The sequence below is a fragment of the Rhinopithecus roxellana genome, chromosome 6, assembly GCF_007565055.1.
Source record: "Rhinopithecus roxellana isolate Shanxi Qingling chromosome 6, ASM756505v1, whole genome shotgun sequence".
Classification (NCBI taxonomy): Eukaryota; Metazoa; Chordata; class Mammalia; order Primates; family Cercopithecidae; genus Rhinopithecus; species Rhinopithecus roxellana.
In genome coordinates, this window is record NC_044554.1 from 109,279,773 (window position 1) to 109,302,771 (window position 22,999).

Sequence of the window (22,999 nt, forward strand, 5' to 3'; positions counted from 1 at the left end):
GGGGCATTTGTTCTCTAAGATACTTTGCAAATAAGAGAAGAAAGTGCACCTTATTTTCTTTTTTAAAAGGGTTTACACTTCCTAAAAAACACTGTATGTTTTTAAAAAAGCATTTGGGTCAACTAATTTATAGCGTAAATAGGACTTTATGGGGGGAAGTATTATGAACACATCAAAAATATTCATCACTATGTGTTGTGCTAAGATGCCTGAAATCTATAATATGGTTACTTTAAGTGAGTTTCCTTTCAATGCGCTAATAATAGTAGCATGCCCTATTTCTAATGAATGCATTTTAAAGTACCAGGAAATGAATCTCTGTTGCCATTTGAAAAATCTCAAGTGCCTGTTTTTAACTCTCAGCCATATCTTTCCTATCAGATACATTTTAATTTTAATATGTCTCAATTAAGATACAGTTACTTTGAAAGGAAAGAAAATGGCTTACTTTTCTAAAAAAATTTTATAATCATTTAGTAACAACTTTTTATTATGGAACATTTCAAACACATAGTCAGCACTTAGCTCTGTCACACTAATCAATGCCTGGCCAATCTTGTTACTTCTGTCCCCCAGGCCACTCTCCCACCTCTATTCCTCTGATTGATTCTAAAGCAAATCCCAAACATTATATTAGTTCACGGGTAAATGTTGCAGTGTATGTCTCTAGCAGATGATAACTTTTTTTTTTTTTTGAGACAGGGTCTCACTCTGTTGCTTAGGCTGGAGTGCAATGGCATGATCTCAGCTCACTGCAGCCTCGTCCTCCTGGGCTCAAGGGATCCTTCCACCTCAGCCTCCTGTGTAGCTGGGACTACAGGGGCATGCCACCATGCCCTGGCTAATTCTTTGATTCATTTGTAGAGATGAGGGTTCACTGTTGTCCAGGCTGGTCTCGAACTCCTGGACTCAAGCGATCCTCCTGTCTTATCCTTCCAAAGTACTGGGATTACAGGTATGAGCCACTGTGTCCAGCTAAGGACTGAGGAGGGGGGCTCATGTTTTAAAAGGACAAAACCGTATCCATAATACCATGATCCTGCCTAAAGAAATCCTGGAATTCCTCAGTGTTGCCAACTACTCAGTCGCTATTCAACTCTCTCAGTTATGAAAGCATTTTAAAAAGGGTCTCCACATTGAATTCGGCCCATGTCATTGCATTCACTCCCCCTGCCCCCTACTTTGTTTCCTTACGTGTATTGGTTGAGGAATATGGATTTTGTGGATTTTGCCCATGGTGGGCTCATTGCTTGGGTTCCTCTGTCTGCATTTCCTGTACACGAATAGTTAGACCTAAGTGGCTTGATCTGATTCAAGTTTGATTTTTCTTTTTTTTGTAAGGAGACAGGATAGGTTTGACCACTGTTTGATCTGAGGTCTTTCTTTCTTCCTTTAAAAACATTAAATAGAAGGCATACGGGAGGAATCTGCTGTGGGAAAGCAGTGCAGAACGATGCTGTTGCATCGCATCCCCCAGGAGCAAGGCCACATCCAGCTTGGGGAGTGGCAGGGAACATCTCTGTTGATTGTGTCCTTGGCTGTGCAGAAGCTTTGTATTTTGATGCAGTCCACTTGTCTACTTTTGCTTTTGCTGCTTGTCCATCTGTTTTATTTACATGATCTCACTGAACATAAGTGTTTTTATGTGCCAAGTGTTTTACTTACATTATTTCACTTAAGCCTCCCAAATGCCTTCACAAGAAGGTGCTCTTATTCCCATTTTACAGATCTGGAAATTGAGATCCAGAGAAGTGAAGAACCAGTTTTGAGGCTAGAGGTATAGAGGGGAAGGATCAGGGGCAGCCCGTGCTCATCACGACGACTGCATATCCACTGACCTCTAGGATGCACCTGGAGATCAGCTGCCCCCCGCTTGAGCAGTCAGCCCAAAGGGCAAACATAAGAAATGTTTCGGGAGGGAACAAGGGCCTCTGTCCTTTCCTGTGTGGGGCTGTTGCTCTTTTAGCTTGACATGCATCCCCTTGTCTTCTTGATGAAGCATTTAAGATGGACACACTCAAAGTGACACTTACGTTCCGCTCCCAACTAGGAATCTCTTATCTCCCTCAGGATTCCCTCTGGGAGGAGACGGACTCCTAAGTTGTTACCTTGGGTGCCCTTTGTGCTTCCTAGGTCTAGTCTCTCTGTAATTAAGATTGAGGCTTTGATCTCACCTAATGATGAAAAAAGGTAAAAATGTCAAAACTTGTATTGCAGAAAAAAAAAAAAAATCAGTAAAATAGGGTGCAAAGAGAGGCATTTGTATTAACTTCCTGGGGCTGCCTTAGCAAAGTGTCACAAACTGGCTGGCTTAAAACAAGGGACATACATTCTTTCACAGTTTTGGAGGCCAGAAGCTGAAATCAAAGTGTTGCAGGGCCACGCTCCCTCTGAAGGCTCTGGGGAGGATCTGTTCCATGCTTCCTTAGCTTTCGGGGTTATGCCAATCCTCGGTGTTCCTTAGTTTGTGCATGTGTCACTCCAACCTCTGCCTCCAATATCACATGCTGTTCTCTTTGCGGATCTGCTGTGATTCAAAGTGTCCCCTAAAGTTCATGAGTCAGAAGCCTAATCCCCAGTGTAACAGCACTGAGAGGTAGGACATTTAAGGGGAAGAATGGAACGGATTAATGTCTTTATGGTGATAGTGGGTTTGTTATAAAAGCAAGTTTGGGGCAGGCGTGGTGGCTCAGGCCTATAACCCTAGCACTCTGGGGGGCCGAGGCGGGTGAATCACCTGAGGTCGGGATTTTGAGACCAGCCTGGCCAACATGGCAAAACACTGTCCCTACTAAAAATACAAAAAAAAATTAGCTGGGGGTGATGGTGGGCGCCTATAATCCCAGCTACTAGGGAGGTCGAGGCAGGAGAATTTCTTGAACCCGGGAGGCGGATGTTGCATTGAGCCAAGACCACGCCACTGTACTCCAGCCTGGGTGACAGAGTCAGACTCCATCTCAAAAAAAAAGCAAGTGTGGGCTCCCTCTTGCCTTGTGATGCCATTGGCCATGCTATGACTCAGCAAGAAGGCCCTCACCAGATATGGCCCCTTGATTTTGGACTTCCCAGCCTCTAGAACCACGAGCCAAATAAACTTCTCTTGTTTATAAGTGATGCACTCTGTGGTTTTCTGTTATAGCAGCACAGAATGGACTAAAATAACATCTGTGTCCACATTCCCTCTTCTTATAAGGACATCGGTCACAGTGGACTAAAGCCCACCCTAACGGCTTCATCTTAACTTGATTATATTTACAAAGACACAATTTCCAATAAGGTCACATGCATAAGTAACCAGGGGTGACAATGACATTATATATTTTGGGAGGGACACAGTTTAGCTCACAGCAGCCATTTGGAACCGGGATTAAGAGCATAGGCTATGGCCAGGTGCAGTAGCTCACGCCTGTAGTCCCAGCACTTTGGGAGGCCAAGGCGGGAGGATTGCTTGAGCCCAGGAATTTGAGACCAGCTTGGGCAACACAGGGAGACCACATCTCTACAAAGAAGAAAAAAAAAACACACACACACATTAGCTGGGCATGGTGGCACATGGCTGTAGCCCCTGCTACTCAGGAGGCTGGGCTGGGAGGATCGCTTAAGCCCAGGAGGTCAAGTCTGCAGTGAGCTGTGATTCCACCACTGTACTCCAGCCTGGGTGACAGCGAGCTCGTTTCCAAAAAAAAAAAAAAAAAACAAAACATACACACACATACACACACACGCACACACAGACACACACAAAACAACCAAAAAACGAGCAATAGGATTTGGTATTAGACTGTTTCAAAGGCCTCAAATTTGGCGTGGTATGAACTTTGCCAAATTAGTTAACATTTCTGGGATAATAAAGACTACCTCATGATATTGTGTGAAGATTAAAAAAGATCGTGTGTAGAAAGCACGTGGCTGAGTGCCTGGCAGGTCTCCTCCCCTTATTTTTATTTGCATTATTGTTATTGGCAGTATTAGTAATTATTAACAGTCTGTGGTCTAAGCAGGCCTCATCATGAGGGTGAGGTTTCAGCAGGACTTGAAGGAGGCAGGGAGCTGGCCCAGCTGGTATTTGGAGAAAATATTCCAGGGAGAGGAAACAGCTGTAGCAAAGCTTCCAGATCCTTCTTACATTGCTCTGCTTTATAATATGTTTTTCTTTTTCCTTTCTTCCCCCACACTAGAATGCAAGCCCCTGAGCATGAGTTTACTGCCTCCTAGATGAGTCCTAAGCCCCCAGAACAGTGCCTGGTGTGGAGCAGGGCACTCTGTGCACAGTGTAACAGTTGTTAAAGAAATCAGTATTGGAGCCCAGAGGGATTGGGGATGAAACATCTCTTTTGTGTCTTTTTTTTTTTGAGACAGAGTCTCGCTCTGTCGCCCAGGCTGGAGTGCAGTGGTGCAATCTCGGCTCACTGCAAGCTCTGCCTCCTGGGTTCACGCCATTCTCCTGCCTCAGCCTCCTGAGTAGCTGGGACTACAGGCATCTGCCACTATGCCTGGCTAATTTTTTTGTATTTTTAGTAGAGATAGGGTTTGACCATGTTAGCCAGGATGGTCTCAATCTCCTGACCTCGTGATCCACCTGCCTCGGCCTCCCAAAGTGCTGGGATTACAGGCGTGAGCCACTGCGCCCGGCCTCTTTTGTGAAGTTCTAAAAAGTCATGAGATGATGTGGACTGTGAGCCTCCTGAGAGCCCCCTCATTGCAGGCCAGTTTGTTGGTGCCCGTTTTTGAGAGACTCCTCCAAACCAAGGGTACCACCTCCCCCTCTTTCCACTGGACACTTCTGATTAGAACTTATTCCAGGGGCTGGTCCTAAAGCAGTATTTTTAAATTAAATTATTTATTTATTTAAAGACAGAGTCTTGCTCTGTAATCCAGGCTGGAGTGCAGTGGCAAGATCTCGACTCACTGCAACCTCCGCCTCCCAGGTTCAAATGATTCTCCTGCATAAGCCTCAGCCTCCCTAGTAGCTGGGATTACAGGTGTGTGCCACCACAACTGGCTAATTTTTGTATTTTTAGTAGAGACAGAGTTTCACCATGTTGGCCAGGCTGGTCCCAAACTCCTGACCTCAAATGATTGCCTGCCTCAGCCTCCCAAAGTGTTGGAATTACAGGCATGAGCCACTGCGACCGGCCTACTGTTTGTTTTGTTTTTAACAGACAGGATCTTGCTCTGTCACCCAGACTGGAGTGCAGTGGCACCATCTCAGCTCACTGCAGCATTGATCTTCTTGGGCTCAACTGATCCTCCCACCTTAGACTCCGGTGTGGTTGAGACCACAGGCACACATCACTACACCAGTTATTTTTTTATTTTTTGTAGAGACGGGGGGGTCTCACTGTGTTGCCCAGGCTGGTCTTGAACTCCTAGCTTCAAGTGATCCTCCTCCCTTGGTCTCCCAAACTGCTGGGATTAGAGGTATGAGTCACAGCAGCTGGCCCCTAAAACAGTACTTTAAAAAAGTTTCTGGAAATTGTTTCATCTGGCAAAAGTAAGACAAGGACCAGAGATGGTACAGGAAATTCTCGAAACATCATGGAATCGCAGGTTTGGATTTCAAGAGGCCCAGGAATGAGCCCATCAAGTGCCTCCCTCAGTGGAGGTGAGGCGCAGTCTTTTGTACCTTCTGGCTCCTGGAGCCAGCCTTGCTTTTCTTTCTGAGCAGGCACTGGGACACTTTCCTCCCTTCTCCTAAAAGGCAAGGGGTCTCCCTCCACACACAGCTACATCATGTTCCTTGTGCACGGTTGATCTGTGCACTTGGCCACCTCTGGATTTGTCTGTAACGCTGCAGATTATGTGGCATCTCTCTATCAAGTCAACTGGCAATCTAGAGGGAAAAGCTTTGTGCGATGGCGACATTGCACCAGCGCCAAAATCCACGTAGATGTGCTGGCCTTCACCAGTCACTGTCCAGACTCTGAACAGACATCAGTCGAGCACCTGCCACATGCCGGATCCTTGCCAGAGCTCAGAGCATCGAGATGAACAGGTCACCCTCCTCAAAGGACTCAGGGGACTACCGTGTCAACAACTGCTACTAACATTTATATGGTCCTTTAGAGCTGCAAAGTGCTGTTGCCTATAAACAACTTGCCAGGTGAGAAAAACCAGTCTAAGCAAGGTAAGGGATTGCACAACAGCTTTCTGGCAGTGACAGCACTGCTGGGTAGCAAACCCTCCTCTGACTCCAGATGCCAGCTGCTTTCAACCACTGCTCTCCACTGGCCAGGAGGGAGTGAGGGTAGGGTAGGGACAGTGACTTACAATAAACACAGCTGTGTGCGTGTGGCGGGTCTTGTGCAGCACAGAGGGAGGGGGCCGCTGTTTGCTGGGGAGGGTCACAGCAGAAGTCGTATTTGATTCAGGCCTTGAGAGATGAACAGAATTGCTCTAGATGGAGACTCTGGAGACAGGGCGCAGGCAGGCAGGTGTGGAAGCTGGGGATCCTTCTGGAGTGCAGGGGAGTGCATCAGAGTGGGCAGAGGCCAGTGAGGGTCTCCATCTCCCAGCTCAGGAGATAAGGCTGGATTCTCTAGGCAGTCAGGGCTTCCCAGCACTGAAGTGATTCAATTTTGGTTTAAAAATGCAGCCAGGCATAGTGGCCATAATTTGGAAGGGACACCTCTTAAGGCTTACAACTTGAATGCATTCAAAGTTGGAAATGCTGCCCTCTTAGAGGTCTTTTCAAACGGGTGGGGAGGAGGATTTAAAAATGCACAGAAAACGAGGAGGTTCCTAGCTTTTCTGCTTTGTGTGTGGAGGAGCAGAGGTGAAGGAGGCTGTGTTGGAAACAGGAGTGAGGTGCCCAGGGGCAGGGCTGTAGACAGAGGTGATTGCTCTTCGTCTGCCACCCTCTCCCCTTGCCTGGCGGGTGAGTGAGGCCCCTGGGGGAGCATCGCTCCGTGTCTCCTCTGTTCTCTGCAGCTCAGACCAGTCGGCCACAAGCGCAGGGCTGGCTCTGGTCGCTTCTTCCCCACTGGCCCAAAGGGCACAGGTGAGGAGAGGGACAGTAGGAAAGGAAGGAAGCTGCTCGGAGTGCAGCGCCAGCCCGGCTGAGAGCCCGCCGCTGTGTGCCTGGGACAGCTCCCATCCAGTCTTTCGCCCCCCAATGCCTGCCAGGCCCAGGAGGTGGCTTGAATGAGCGAGCTAGGGGGCCTAGGCGTGGGCAGAGGAGCAGGGCCTGGCCCATTGCAGCCCCCTCTCCCCACCCCGAGTTGTGACAACCGAAGATGTTTCCACATTGCCAAATGCCCCCCTGGGGAACAGAATCTCCCCTGACTGTGAAGACTGTCTGCTTCCCTGAGTTTAGAAGACTAAACCCTCCTAAGAAATGTTCTAGGAAATTCTATCAGTTCAATACATTTACATTATAAACTCTTCTTAGAGATTAGAATGCGAAACAGAACCAATGTCCTTGATTTGTGACATGCACCTGCCCTTATCCACCACCCAGGTGACATTCAGGACAATCCTCTCAAGTGCTCTCAGCTCTGCCTCAGGGCAGGGGTGGGACAGCACAGGGAGCCAGTGCCCACGGGGTCCCTGTGAGCCTCACCATGACGAGGTCAGGGCAGACACCTGGGGGTCAGCCAGCAAGGGTTTCTCTATCTAGAACTACTTAAAACGTATTCCCTTCAAATCTCTCCTTCAATACATATTTACCAATGCGTGGCCTTTAACTAGGCTTGGCCTCTTTCAGGGCCACTTTCCCTTATTCCTACAAAGGCACCGAGCAGGAGCAGCAGGAGCAGCACGCTCCCCACAGCCAGGTCTTCCCCATGTGCGAGGAACAAATGCCAGCCCTTCGTTGGAAGAGGGTACAGGCCTTTCTTAGTTGTAGTCTGACAACAGGAAGAGAATTCTTCAAGGCCAAGCCCCAGCTAGAGGCCTGTGGTGAGCCATGCTGTGCCTGGTGCCTCTGCGCCACTCAGGAGCCCGGAACAAGCTCGCTTGAGGGAGACAAAGCTCTGCTGAACGAGCCTCGCGGGAATAGGAATCGCAAGGACCTTTCTATGTGGCCCAAAACCCTTTTCTAAAGCAAAACATGCCGTGTCACCTACACATCTAGATATATGCCACATCATCTATGTAACTATGCACGTAGTTACCTGTAGTCATGTGTTGCTTCCCCATGGGAATGCACTGAGAAATGTGTTGTTAGGTGATTTCATTTTTTTTTTTTTTTTTAGACGAAGTCTATCTCGTCACCCAGGCTGGAGTGCAGTGGCGCGATCTCAGCTCATTGCAACCTGTTTCCCATGTTCAAGCGATTCTCCTGCCTCAGCCTCCCAAGTAGCTGGGATTACAGGCGCCCACCACCATGCCTGCCTAATTTTTGTATTTTTAGTAGAGACGGGGTTTCACCATGTTGGCCAGGCTGGTCTCGAATTCCTGACCTCAGGTGATCCACCTGCCTCGGCCTCCCAAAGTGCTGGGATTACGGGCGTGAGCCACCGCGCCTGGCCTAGGTGATTTCATCTTTGTGTGAATATCATGGAGTGTACTTGCACAAACCTAGATGGTGCAGCCCACTACACGCCTGGGTTATACCGTATGGCCTATGGCTCCCAGGCTACCAAACTGTACAGCATGTTACTGTAGAGAGTTGTAACACAGTGGTATTTGTGCATCTAAACATAGAAAAGGTACAGTAAAAAGATGGCATTATAATCTTATGGGGCCACTGTAGCATATGCAGTCTGTCCTTGACTGAAGCATCTGTACACGGCCCATGACTGTACCTGTGTATGTGCCACATCACTTGTATATAGATATGTAGTCTGCACACACACTCGTGTGTTGGGCACACAAACAAGGAACAGATTGATAAATTCTTTGAGTTTCAAAATTGTGTTGTTTTGGCAACTTTGTGACTTTTTCCTTTCTCCCAAATATTACCATTAGCTTAAATCACAACCACTATCGTTTCTGTGGGGAAAACATATACATTTGCTGTCTCTCTCATATTTGGCCTACTAGGAAATGAAAAAACTGACAACTTAGCACACATGCAAAAAACCTGTGTGGCAATTTTAAATTAAACATATTCATACTCGGCTGGGTGCGGTGCCTCATGTCTGTAATCCCAGCACTCTGGGAGGCTGGGATGGGTGGATCGCCTGAAGTCAGAAGTTTGAGATCAGCCTGGACAACATGGTGAAACCCCATTTCTACTAAAAATACAATTAAAAAAAAAATTAGCTGGGCGTGGTGGTACACACCTGTGATCCCAGCTGCTTGGGAGGCTAAGGCAGGAGAATCGCTTGAACCCGGGAGGCAGAGGTTGCAGTGAGCCAAGATCGTGCCACTGCACTCCAGCCTGGGCGACACGGCAAGACTCTGTCTCAAAAAAAAAAAAAAAAAAAAAAAAAAAAAAAATATATATATATATATATATATATATATTCATACTTAACAGTGGAGAGAGATAGTTTACGAATTAAACCCTGACTCTTTTTCCTGATAACGGAAAAGAGATGAAATTCATGTACTTCTTTATTTGGGGAGAAATAGCTAAGTGGAAAACTGCACGCAGAATTTTAATTGATAAGTGCTGAAATACAAGGCATTTAAAATAACTTCTTTAACAAAATGGTAGATAGTAGGATTTATTTTAATTTTTCAATCTGAAAAAAAAAACCCCAAAACAAAAAAACCCCAAACTATCCTCATATATATATACAGTGTCAACATTTTCAGAGCACTTACATTAGGAAACATTGTTTCTCTTCAACTGTATGACGATACTGTATATGCCACAATAAAATTTACAAAAACATCGCATCAGCAGTCATACAAACATCATGATTTTACATTTTAATACACAAGAAAAAAATAGACATCTTCCCGGCACTTGGCTCCCGCCTGACGGCAACGTCTCCTACACATTTTGAGAGACCTCAGCTTTGAAAACCCAGCAGCGGCTGTTTCAGAAGTCATGTCCTTTCCAGATCCAAACTTAAATAATGAGAAATTTGCCATTTCAAAAAAACTGAGAGTTTATTCATGGATGTGGTGAAGTTTACCCCACCAAAAGATGTGTAAAAAAATGGCATGAACGTAAAAATAAATAAAGCTGTTGGTAAAGCAGCCTCGTTTACACGGTAGCCCAGAACAAAACACTTACGTGTAAAAGTGTCATTACAGTTTTAAAGTAATTAGTTATATTCAAATTACAACTTTTTGACAAATCTAATGAAAACAAACTGATTTGGTAAAAGGTTCAAAGACTTCCACATTCAAGCTCGGTGTGGCTTCGCACGCGTGCGCCCTGGCTGCGGAGGTGACATATTGCTGTATTCGGACATAAGGCACTGTGATCTGAACATGCCGTGCACTCACCTTATGTCGCATCACCTGTTCCATACCAGTGAACTCTTTGAAATGAAAAATAATGAAAACTTCAGGACACAGTGCACTTTAATGACATACAGCATTTAAAATCCGTCAGACAAAGGTCTGAAAACAGTCTTTTAATGCAAGCCTGAATCTTCAAGCACATAAAATCTTTCTTTTTTAAGCTTAATTCCAACATCACTGGAAGAAATACCCATCATTAAACCCTGATATACATTCTTAACCACTTGCAGCCAGTGTTCATGAGGCAAAACGTGACCCAGAAACTTTGTTCAAGTTCTCCTCCTAGGGCGTCTACATTCATGGCGGTCACTCTGTTTCCGTCTCCTTTTGTTTGGCACCTGTCAGTGGATGGAAGATGAAAGTTTCAAAGCTCATGGTAATAGCAGGGTTCTCTCCCCCAGGGGTTTCTACCTGTGCCTGGCAGTGCCTTAGGAGGATGATCCAGAGGCTTCAGAGGAGGGCAACGTGGGAAGGAGCAGGTGGCCCAAGCTCCCATCTCCCACCCAATCGTTCCTGCAGCTTGGATCCATGTAACATCTTGTCATTTTAAATATGTTAGATTTAATTTGGAAAAAAAAAAAGAGTTCCACTCCTAAAAAAATTTACTAAGATATATGTAGGTATGTTTTAGTGAAGGTGTGAAGTATTTCAGTTGTGCACACTTACAAATATGTGTTAAAAAAAGCTTAGGCCAGGTGCGGTGGCTCACATCTATAATCCCAGCACTTTGGGAGGCCAAGGCGGGCGGATCACCTGAGGTCAGGAATTCAAGACCAGCCTGGCCAACATGGTGAAACCCTGTCTCTACTAAAAAGACAAAAATTAGCTGGGCGTAGTGGTGGGCACCTGTAATCCTAGCTACTTGAGAGGCTGAGGCAGGAGAATTGCTTGAATCCGGAGGCAGAGGTTGCAGTGAGCCGAGACTACACCATTGCACTCCAGCCTGGGTGACAAGAGTGAAACTCCGTCTCAAAGTAAAACAATAAATGAAATAAAATAAAATAAAAGCTTTATAGTATTCCTAAGGATAACTGCACCTAACAAGTATCTGGCTAGGACATTCCACAGTGGATTGGCAGGAGAGCTACTATTTTTCTCATCACAGGAGTTTCTCTCCTATTTTTTCAGCAGATGCTAGACCCCTGAAAGACATCGGGAATCTATTAGAATATGTGGCTAAAACATTGTAGTTCCTAGCATCAGACTGCCCACGCACTGGATGCACGCACACACAGGTTCATTCGGGCAGTCTAAGTTTGACAATGAACTATTGCTAAAAACTTTCTGAAAAAGAGAAAACGTTATTGTGTTGAATCAGCATCCCTATGGGGAACGGTGGCCATTGACTAGTGGAAAGAGTCACCACTAGTACCTTTCAATCGAGTAACAGCAGACGTTTCATCAAATTGCCTCTTACTGACTATTCCACGGACAACCACCTAACAGTGCTGGCCCTGGGCACCGCGCTCATCGCACACACATGGCTTTCATGCACGGCTTTCAGTTTTTCTCATAGCATCCTAGGAGGGAGACTGGCCTGTATCAGCCCGCTCCTTCTCCACTGAAGAAATTGAGGCTGAAGGTGAAGTGACTTGCTTACGTTCAGACAGTGCTCGGGTGGGACGGCTGGGACATGGCCTCACAGTGGGGGCCTCCTCGTTCACTGCTTGTAGCCGGCTGTCTCCCGCACACGGAAGCACGTCAGCGACTGTTGATCAGATGCAGGCGTCCCACTCCAAAAGTTCACATGCAATCCAGTTATTAGTAATGTGGAATATTTTCCTCAACGAATCGTGTTGTATACACTGCATCATAAGGAATTCCAATCCAGCTACCCCCATCTTCACGGCACAATTTCTATGGTAACATACATTCCAAATTCCAGCTGGAAATAGATTCCTCCCTGCGCCAGCAGGGATGGGAGGGGCATTGCAATGACTTAGAATTTTTGAAATACCAAATCTGGATGGAAATTTGAACTCATCCAGTACAACCAGCTCATTCTTATGGTTTGAGATATCAAGAAACAGAGAGGATGAATCACTTGACTTGTTTACTCTTTTTGTAATGTCCAGAGACAGCCAAGAGCGGACATTCAGCCTGACCCTGCTGGGCAGACTGTGTCCCTTGGTCCAGGGCTGGAAACGGGCTTTTTTGAAGGTGCTAAGCTATATACCTGTGGGGATAAATCTGCCCAAAGAAGACTTTTTCTAGTGAGCATGAATGTGCTGTGCAGTTATGCCAGCTTGGAAATTTATATGAATTTAATACGATGGTCTGGGTGAGTCGGGTTCCCTCTGTTCAGTGTTGCCTGTGAGATTCCTCCACAGCTGCACTCTGTTCGTTTTCAATGCTGTGTCGTATTCCATCGAATGAATGTGACACAATTTACCCATTCTTCTTTTCAAAGATATTTGGATTATTTCCAGTTTTATGGCGTTGACATGCGTTTAGTTCTTAATATTTCATGATTATAAAGAGTATTGTGAGATTCAGGTCTTTCAAACACTTGAAGTTTGCAAGTGACTGCACCAGGCCCCATTTCTAGAGTTTCTGATTCAGTGGCTTCGGGGCGGGGCCCCAACGTGAACATTTCCTAAGAAATTCCAGGTGGCGGTGACGATGCCTGGCCTGAGGACCACCTCTGAAAAATCACTGCCATCCTGGAATTTCTCTTGGTGTTCTCATTTAGCGAATGAGACATGTTTCTTGCAGGTGGTGAAGATTCCTTTAGGGTAGGTATTTTTGGGTTACAGACTGTAGAAACTAGTCTTAGCTGAAATTTCTGAACTAAAGAGAAATCAATACTGTAGTACACACACCATTTAATATTTGATTCTGAGAGTTCAAAGGGCATGCTGTTTGCTCCCACACTGGGTCCATGTGGCCCTGACAAAGGCTGGGTTGTTCATATTTGACTGGGCTGGGGAGGTGCAGGGATGGGAAGAGGAGGAAGAGGGAAGGGAGGGCTGGGGTTTTAAGAACTCTGAAGCCCACCTCTTACTACTGAGTGTGTGAAATGAGAGGAAGGCCCGCTCCTCTTGTCTAAAGCCCTCTCCTCCTCTCTTTGCTCCTCGCTGTCTGAGACCCTGGGGGCTTGCTCAAAGTCAGTCTGTCAGACAATGAGTTGAACCACACTCTACTTGAAAGTGAATGTAATTTCTGTACAATATTCATGAATAAAAGTTTGTGTAAGTATTCTGTTTTATCCACTCAAAATACAAGGTTTTGGTTTTTTTTTCTCTTTAAGGAAAGATGAAGGTATCAGTAGAAGCCAGTGACAGTCCCTCTATGTCTCCTATGTTTCACTAGTTCTCCCACAACGCACAACTGAAGAGGTCTTTTCAGTGGAAAAGGTTATGATGAACATGGCAATGGCTCCCAAGTCATTTAGGGGCCACTGGACCTTGATAGGATGCTCTTAACTTAGAATACGTTCTATACACTTTCCTCACTCACGCAGAACACTTAAACTTCCCAACTGAAAAGAAAACGAAAACGGTTTACAAAGTAATATAGTCAAAGCCTTGATCTGTAGGTGGGTGGTGGAGAAATGATGGTTTAAATGCTGCCCTTCCTGTTCTGCCCCCCACCCTTCCTAGATGCCGATGGCAAAGGTCAGAAACCAGCATTTTACCTGCTGGTGTGAGGATCAGGGCTTGCAGAATATCCGACAGGGAAATAATACCCACGATACTATCTGCTTCATTTACCACCACCAGCCGATGGACCTGCGAAGAGAAAAGCAGGACACGTGAAAATTAACATTTAAAAAAAGTTTAAAATGGACATTAGGAAAAAATGTCAGGTCATGTTTTTATATGATAAACACATCCCTCCAGCCTGGGGAACATAGTGAGACATCATCTTTAAAAAAATTAGACAGCGGCTGGGTCTGCTGGTGCGTACCTGTGGTCCCAGTTACTTGGGAGGCTGAGGTGGGAGGATTGCTTGAGCCTGGGAAGTGGAGGGTGCAGTGGGCCAAGATCACACCACTGCACTCCAGTCTGGGTGAGAGAGTGAAACCTTGTCTCGAAAAAAGCAACACACACACATACACATCCCATAAATGAATAAATGAGGGAAAGTAGCAGCAGACAGACCCATATGACGACGCTGGGCTCTAATATTCAATGTATTACTGTCTGATTACCTGGAAGACCCACTCCGTACCGAACAGTCACAGCCCTGGTGGAAAACAGGGACACAGGCAGGAGAAGGAAAGAGGGGAAAACTATCTATCTACCGTCTCTAATGATACTGATTTGTCTCTAATTCAAGCTGATTTGCTTGATTACTTTTAAGAAAAAAGAGCTAGCTATGCCCTGCTGAGTTTTCAATTTTCAAAATATTAATATAGAAAAGACACCTCAAAACACGAAGCACAATGTAGCTATAACATGCTCTTAAACGTAACAGTTTTAATTTCTAAAAGTTGTATGTCAGTTTCTAATAACTATCAGGTACTTGTCTTATGAATACATGGGAAGGAAGTCCAGATGATGACGGAAATGAAGAAACGAGGTCGTGGCTCTCACAAGGGTTTCATTTTCTGCAGTGTCTTTTCTCTGTGAAGTTCATATGTTAAGAATCGCATTCAAGAGGATAAACGAGCTATAATGAAGTGGGATAGATTGCGTTCATCTCTAGTTTTCTACTCTGAAATCTCTGATGAGTGACTGCAGAGTGTTTTGCGATGTTTCCGTAACAGGCATTTATCCACAGGAAGGGAGCAGCGTCGCTATTCTCTTAAAAACTTCAGAACGGCTGGGCGCGGTGGCTCACGCCTGTAACCACAGCACTTTGGGAGGCCGAGGTGGGCAGATCACAAGATCAGGTGCTCAAGACCAGCCAAACATGGTGAAACCCAGTCTCTACTAAAAATACAAAAAAATTAGCCGGGCATGGTGGTACATGCCTGCAATCCCAGCTACTCAGGAGGCTGAGGCAGGAGAATTGCTTGAACCTGGGGGGTGGAGGTTGCAGTGAGCTGAGATCGTGTCATTGCACACTCCAGCTTGGGCAAGAGAGTGAGACTGTGTCTCAAAAAACAAAAACAAAAACAAAAACAGACGTTGGAACTTGGGCCGGCCGTGGTGGCTCACGCCTGTCATACCAGCACTTTCGGAGGCTGAGGTGGGCAGATCACAAGATCAGGTGCTCGAGACCAGCCTGACCGACATACAAAAATTAGCCGGGCGTGGTGGTGCATGCCTGTAATCCCAGCTACTCAGGAGGCTAAGGCAGGAGAATCGCTTGAATCTGGGAGGTGGAGGTTGCAGCGAGCCAAGATTGCGCCATTGCACTCCAGCCTGGGCAACAGAGTGAGACTTCATCTCAAAAAAAAAAAAAAAAAAGGGCTTCAGAACTTGGGCCAAGGCAGCTCTGTGCCAGCTGTACCCTGGGAGACCCTCTCTGTATTGAACAGCGATACCCTGGTAGAAAACAGGGACACAGAAAGGAGATAGGAAGAGGGGGAAATCCAGTTTTTATATTTTGTCTCAAATAATACTGTGTTGGTGATGTTTCTGTTATAGCTTGCTTTAGGTAAATAATAATAATAATGGCTTGGTCATCTTTCTCATGGCAGTCAACATAAATTTCTTTTAAACGTTTCTCTAAAAAAGCTTTTAGGTTCATCAGTAATCCTGTGATATAACACAGCACAATTATTTGCTAACTATAATCACACATTAAAATGATAGTTCACATTTGTCTTCTACACTGAACACATTTTATCGGTTACATTCAATAGTGGATATTAAACAGTTATCTCTTGAACTCTGAAGGTCAAGGGAAACCATCTCACCCACAGAATCAAGTTAGTTCTTTCAGATTGAAAGGGCTTCCCAAATATTTTCTTGTCATCTGCTGCTGAGTCAAACTTATGTATGTCCCTTGTTGGAGGTACCTAAAAGTTAGTGCTCTATTTATGTCATATAAATAAATGGAATCATCACTGATACTGTACACCCTTCTCCTAGCTACACTAAAGCTAAAAACTTATTTTTTTGGTCCTTCTGTGTGGAGTCATCTTGTGAAGGAATTTTTTTTTAGATAGAGTCTTTTATTTAGAGTGTTACACAAAGTATATTTTAAAATCCTATAAGCATTAAAGTCTAAGGAAATCGGACTGCTGAGGTGCAGGAACCTGGGAGTTACTAGATTATTTGCTATTTATCTAATTGAGGAAAAAGAGATACTGGTGGGAAGAGAGAAAAAAGTTTTATTGATTTATCATTCACTTTGTTAAAATATACATTTCGCACTTTAGATTTTGAATTCATAAATACTCAAATGGAACTTAAAGCTTCCGGGACAACTTTTGTTTTCTCAAAACAAAATATATCTATAGATATAGATACACAGATCTATTTAGAGACACGGTCTGGCTCTGTTGCCAAGACTGGAGTGCAGTGGCACCACCACGGCTCGCTGAAATCTCAAGCTCTTGGATTCAAGTGATCCTCCTTCCTCAGCTTCCCTATTAGCTATGACTACAGGTCCAAGCCACCATGCTCGGCTAATTTATTTTTATTTTTAGTAGAGACAAGGTCTTCTTATGTTGTCCAGGCTGTCAAACCGATATAGTTTAAACTATGAATGTATCTTACCAGTTTATTTGATTCAGCTATGATATCATGACTTTTCAATTCAATTCAACAAATCTTTAGAGATTGCCTATGTGCCACTAGTGTGCCAGGTTCTGGGACAGGAGAGAATCCCATCTGACTGAACTTGGAGGTTGCCTTGCTGGGCCCTTCCTGAGAGTCAGGCTTCCGGAGGCACCATTCACTACTGGGGACTTGATGCAGTGGCCTTCGGGGGAGCAGGACTGGGAAAGCCGTCTCACCTCAGCTCTCACTATTCTGTCCACAATGGTCTCCAGTATTTCCAGCTTATTGCACTTCACAACACCTTCAAAATACTGTGAACGGTGCTGAAGAGCCTGGGTCACTGTGATATCTAGGTTATTGTACGTTTTCTCAGCAGCAAGATTCTGTAATGAAGCAACAGAATAAATTATATCCTTTCATTTCAGTTCACTTCAATGACCAAAATTAGTGAGCTTAAGACAGCCTGATTTCTAAACACGTTAATGCTTATCTGAATTTAGTACCTGCATACATCAGACGTTCGTTCTGGCTTACAACATACCATTGGTACTGTTATTTCATCAATGTATCAATCACAATTAAAGATAATCATGTTACGAGGTCTACCTTCCTGACGAAGCAACATTGTTAAACTTTGATAGCATATCCTGCCAAAGATTGCCCCCCATTTTTACCCTCTAATGCTCTCTACCATGCACAGATAAAATCTCTGGCAAGGTGGGCTGACACCTGTAAAGGGTGGTGAGTGCCACAGGACTGGAGATGCTGCAGCAATGGACCTTCTCAATGAGCTCCCTGGGGAAACAAGGTTTCTGCTGGGAAGAATTTGGGGGGCCCAGGGGGATCAAGCAACCATGGAGGAAGAACAGACTTGACGAGCCCCATGGATCCAAATGGCTGCATGGGGCTCTCATTCATTTTAGTGGGTCCCACTCAACCAAAATGCCCATCAGCATATTTCTCGATGACTATTATGTTTAACATAACAGAATAGTGTGAAGCAAAGGGTTTGAGACAGCTGCAAAAGAATGTTCAATGTGGGGTCAGCATTGTGGCAAAAAATGGCATGCATGTTTGGGGCTATAAAGTGTCAGTCCCCTTTTCTTCTTTAGAACAGTGGCTCCCAATCAGTAAGCAATGGGATGTGCCCGACAAAGGAGTCATGAGTCCACGTGTGCACTATGCATAGGCCTAGAGGCGAATAAATCAGGCCTCCTTCTGGGAAACAAGAACATTGAAAATACATACACACACAGCAGTGCATAAAATATGCATGTATTGTAAAGACAAGGAATTATAAAATGCTGCTAATATATAACTAATTGCTAAACCAATGCATATTAAAAGTACGATTACTATAGAAGGTCTATAAAATTCTGATAATATCCTCACACCCCAAAAGGTTAGAAATTATTAAATTAAGAAACAAGAGAAAAACATAAAAACACATTACATGAATGTTTAAAATGCATTCTAGGTGACAGATCGAACAAAATTAAAATACTTACAATTACATCAAATTTGGAATAAATATCTACAACTTTTCCTAAAAATGAAAAATATATGTTAGAAAAATGTCTTAAAAAAGAAACTCATTTAAAATCAGTTTTAATGACATAATTACTAAAAGTTAAACGCTGATAAATAACCTTGTCTATTTTTAAATGGAAACTTAGATATAAAATCATATTTTAATGGACATATGACAATAAACCAATTAAACATTTGTATGACCCTTTGTGCCCCTTGGTGCTGAATTTATTCACCATATCCAAGTTTTCATTTTCCCCACGTATCTCCTGTGCCAGGTCATCTCACAATAATTGCACCCTGAGATAAACAATTATTTCTGTCTGACTGTCAGCGCCAAACACACAAACCTGACTCATCCACAACAGGCAGAGCTGATATTCGTCTTTCCACAAATATGTTCAAGGCTTTAATGATGGGAGTGTCTGGATGTATGAAGGCAATGTTGTGGTATGTTCCTATTCCAAGCTCATCCAGGTTCTGCTTCATGAAGGCAGGCTTTGGCATATCAGACATCTAAACAGGAAGATAAGCGCAAATGTTCTAGACTCAGAACACACCCTTTTCATGTTCAAATGTCCAGATTTGAATGAAAAAGTATGTTCAACAAATTAGTTTTTTCTAACAGTCTACCTGGATGCCTGAATTCACATGAGAAATTACAAAGAACTGTATCTTTTGTTTGAACCAGTCTGTATGTCTATGCTTATATTTAACCACTCACAAACTCTTGCAAAGCATTAACACTGTAACATTTTTCCATCTCCCCTTCACTCACTAAAAACATGCATAGAACCAGGGAAGAACAGGTCTATTTGGGATATTAAGACCTGTAAGCCACCAAGAATTGAATCCTTTATTCTTTATTGTTCATGTTAAATTTCTGGTCCTGCTGTCAGGATTAAGTAATATTTATTAAGAACCCACACATTTCCAAACCCAAAGCATTTGACAGCAGCTGTCTGAGCCACTGCTAAGCTAGTCCTCACGCCACCCGCCTCTACATCCTGAATTCTCCTTGGAGAGCTCCAATTTTTGTCTACTAGGAACAAAGAAGGCAGCTGAACAGAATTAAAAGAATCTTTAAAAATTAACTTTTCTTTTTGGGGGCTGTTTTAAAGGAGGAGGGATATGGCAGGAGAGAGAAGTCTAGGATCATGTTTGAGTATAATAAAATAAGGTCTATGGTTTCAAAAATCCACCTTTTATAAAGGGTATAGTTGATTCCATCCTCCTGGTGTACCTTATAATTATCAGGAAAAGATGAACAATTAGCAGAAACAAAATGTTCAAGTCAAAGAGTTCATCAACATTCAAATCATGAGACTCCTAGAAATTTAGAGAAAAAAAAAGAAAGACCTATTAGGTCATCTAGTCCATCTCAATATAGCTAATTCCCTGTTGCATACTATATGCTTAGGCTAATTTTCAAATGTCTTGAAGGCAAATGCTCCTTTTTTTTTCTCAGAAAATGATCTCATAATTCAGTAAAAAACAGGCTCTGAAATTTCTTTAAGTTCTCTATTTTTATCTGAAAACCTTTAGTTAGCTGAATATTCTGGTAGCATGATTCTAATTACCATATTGGCCCAAATATGAGGCAGTACTGGGCAGAGGCAACTTCCTCTCCTTTTTATAGAAGATAAAAATCTAAAGCAGCTCTGCGAAAGCATGATCTCACGCTTTGACTCCCTCTTGTGCAACAGCACACTAGCAGAAATAGTTTGGGCTTGGGAGTCGGAGAGACTCCTGGGTTTGAAATCTACCACTTAATATCCACGTAACTTGGGGCAGGTTTCCCAGCCAGGTGTTCTGTGTATGCAAGGTGTGCAAATGCCTCCCTCCCACGGCCCCTGCAGGGAGGAAAGCATCAGGAGTGAGGAACGCTTGGCGGGGATGCTGGCTCTACCGCTCCCTAGCCACGCAACCTTGGCAAAGCTACTTAACCTCTCTTAGCTGCATCCCTATAAAATAGGATTAATAAAAATACCTACCTGATAGGGTAGCAGCAAGGATGAGATTATGTAAAGTACTTAGAACAGTGTTGGAGATACAGTAATCAGCTCTCATGATTAATATTATTTAAAAATGACTCTAAGGATTAAGTGAGTTGCAGGCCTGGCACATGGGGGCCCTGAATACATCCTTCCTACTCCACTCCATGCTCCCTCTGTTCCTATGAAACTTCAACTACTAACGCGGCTGCATTCCCAGATGTACAGTATGATAATGTGGATGCATCCCTAATCCTTTTTTCCTAGATTATCGCCTTTATTAAACTTCAAACTTTAGTTTTTCGTAAATTATTCTTCCCTACCTTATTTCTTAGCTTAGCATGGTTAAATAAGTTATTTATATATGTAAATGATTAAAACATAACACTGGGTTGATTGACAAGGTATTTCTCTCAATCACTAAGCCCTCTGTGCTTCTGTAAGCAAAAGGGGTCCCTCCAGCTGCCTCCAGGGCAGGGGCTTCAGCTCCTTCACACTGCACCGGAACGCTATTTTAGGTCCTTAGGTGAAGCCATGGGGAGGAAAATGGGAAAGCTAATTTGAAGTACATTTTTAATATCTGTTACATTCTTTAAAAAACAACTCTTCAAATTACCTCTTCAGAACCACTAAGACCTTCTACTGGTTCTATTTGACTGATTACTTATAACCTCAAATTCCGTACGTGTAATTAAAAGGAAAACATAAAAAAACCTCTTATAAACTCTCTGTTCTTCCTGAGTGTCTTTTAATGTTTCCAACCAAACAGGCTCAAAGTTCTGGATGACTATGGAGGCAGCTTGTTTCAAGTAGCTGAGAAAACCTGCAGGTAATACAGGCCTTATTTGGGCCAACATGGTATTCTTGTGTCAAAATTTTATTTGCTTTGGGTTTTTCTATCACTGCTGCAGTTTATTATAAGATAATCTTGAGGACAGTATTTTTTTGGAACATGTTTCTAACACTGTGACACCAATAAAAGCAACATAAAGCAATTTTTACTCTAAATATTAGTTCAATTTATCTTGTACAACAGTCCTTAATTAGACTGACTTGCAGATTGCCTTCTTTCCCCTATGTTGGTGATAAATGTTTAATTTAAAGAGAGAATGCCGAGTTTTGTTTTTAAAGTTATTTTGATACTTGCACTAAAAGGTGATTGCTTTTAAATTGGAATCAACTTTAAGAAAGTACAATTCAGATAGTAAGTTGAGAAACTGAAGTTTAGAAAGGGAGATCTCAAAACTAACAATTTCCTCTGTTGAGGGTAACAGGAGCCAATTTACTTGAAGTACATTATTTAATAAGTAAATGCAATTATGTCTTTAGAAACGCTAAAAACAACTTACAAAAAGCTGGAGGAACTTGAGGATTCTTTTGTGGGTGAGTATATAAAGTGCATTCCCACTGATAGGGTCAATAACTGGCAATCTGTGGATTTTATTTTTGATCAAGGAGTATACAGCATCGAAGAGGCTGTGGGAAAAGTCATTAAAGTTGTTAGGAGGCTTTCAATAAAAATCAGAACATTTGGACTACTCCTGCCTTAAAGCACTTCCAGTGTTTCTATCATTACAATAATTACAGTGTTTTGGAAGAGTTTTAAAATAGAGATCTCAGCAAATTTTTCATTTTTCACAATCTATGTTAACATATCTCAAATACAAGTGCAAGCTACAAATCTCTAGAAGAGGAGATTTTTTTTTTTGGTTTGTTTTTTTGAGACAGGGTCTTGCTCTGTTGCCTGCTGTCATGGCTCACTGCAGCCTTGACCTCCCGGGTTCAGGTGATCCTCCCACCTCAGCCTCTGGAGTAGCTGGGACTACTGGCATGCTCCACCTTTATTTTTTGTAGACATGGGGTTTTGCTGTGTTGCACAGGCTGCTCTCGAACTCCTGAGCCCAAGCAATCCACCGACCACGGCCTCCCATAGTGCTGGGATTACAGGCATGAGCCCTTGCACCCAGCCAGGAAGAGGAGTTTTTTTAAAGAGTGTATTTAGTGATTTTATTTGAAAGACAATATAACCTAAATCCTTAGAAAAGCAAACAGATGCATCATATTAGCAAGAGAGCAAAGGCTGTAGCAGCAAGCCCCCTGCATTGGTGAGTGGGCAAACTGGCTCTACCCTGGGCCGGCCTGGCTAGTAGATATTGTAGGGCCAACACTTCTGTTCTACTTGGTGCCTTTCCTGGGACTGCCAGTAAGAAGGTTGTTACATCTTTTTGCTAGGACTTGTAAATAAAATGAAAATAAATGCTTTAATCTTTCTCTGTACTGGATTTGAGTTTGAAAGATGCTTTTACACAAATGTGGAAATGTATCACAGCCAAACCAGAATAAAAAAGGATGGGCCAGATGACTACACAGAAGGCAGCTCACGCTCTGACCACATCTGAACCGACATCTCACATACACTGATGTTTAAACACTAGTGTGGAGCCGAATTGCCATGGGAGTTGTTTAAACACATATTCCCGGGCCCTATCCTGA

General features: G+C 43.6%; 1 protein-coding gene across 7 annotated transcripts in view; it reads right to left on the bottom strand.

Moving 5' to 3' along the window:
• Window positions 1–9,598: 9,598 nt before the first annotated feature.
• PRKAG2 (protein kinase AMP-activated non-catalytic subunit gamma 2) overlaps window positions 9,599–22,999 on the bottom strand; it is a 322,654-nt gene continuing 309,253 nt past the window's right edge. For all 7 annotated transcript variants that reach the window (XM_030932276.1, XM_030932275.1, XM_010384047.2 and 4 more), the window contains 6 exons: window positions 21,856–21,982; window positions 18,863–19,028; window positions 18,491–18,528; window positions 17,219–17,365; window positions 14,003–14,096; window positions 9,599–10,703 (listed from right to left, as the gene is read on the bottom strand). In XM_030932276.1, coding sequence (XP_030788136.1) covers window positions 10,672–10,703; window positions 14,003–14,096; window positions 17,219–17,365; window positions 18,491–18,528; window positions 18,863–19,028; window positions 21,856–21,982 — 604 coding nt within the window. In that variant the 3' untranslated portion in view covers window positions 9,599–10,671. The remainder of the gene's footprint in view (window positions 10,704–14,002; window positions 14,097–17,218; window positions 17,366–18,490; window positions 18,529–18,862; window positions 19,029–21,855; window positions 21,983–22,999) is intronic.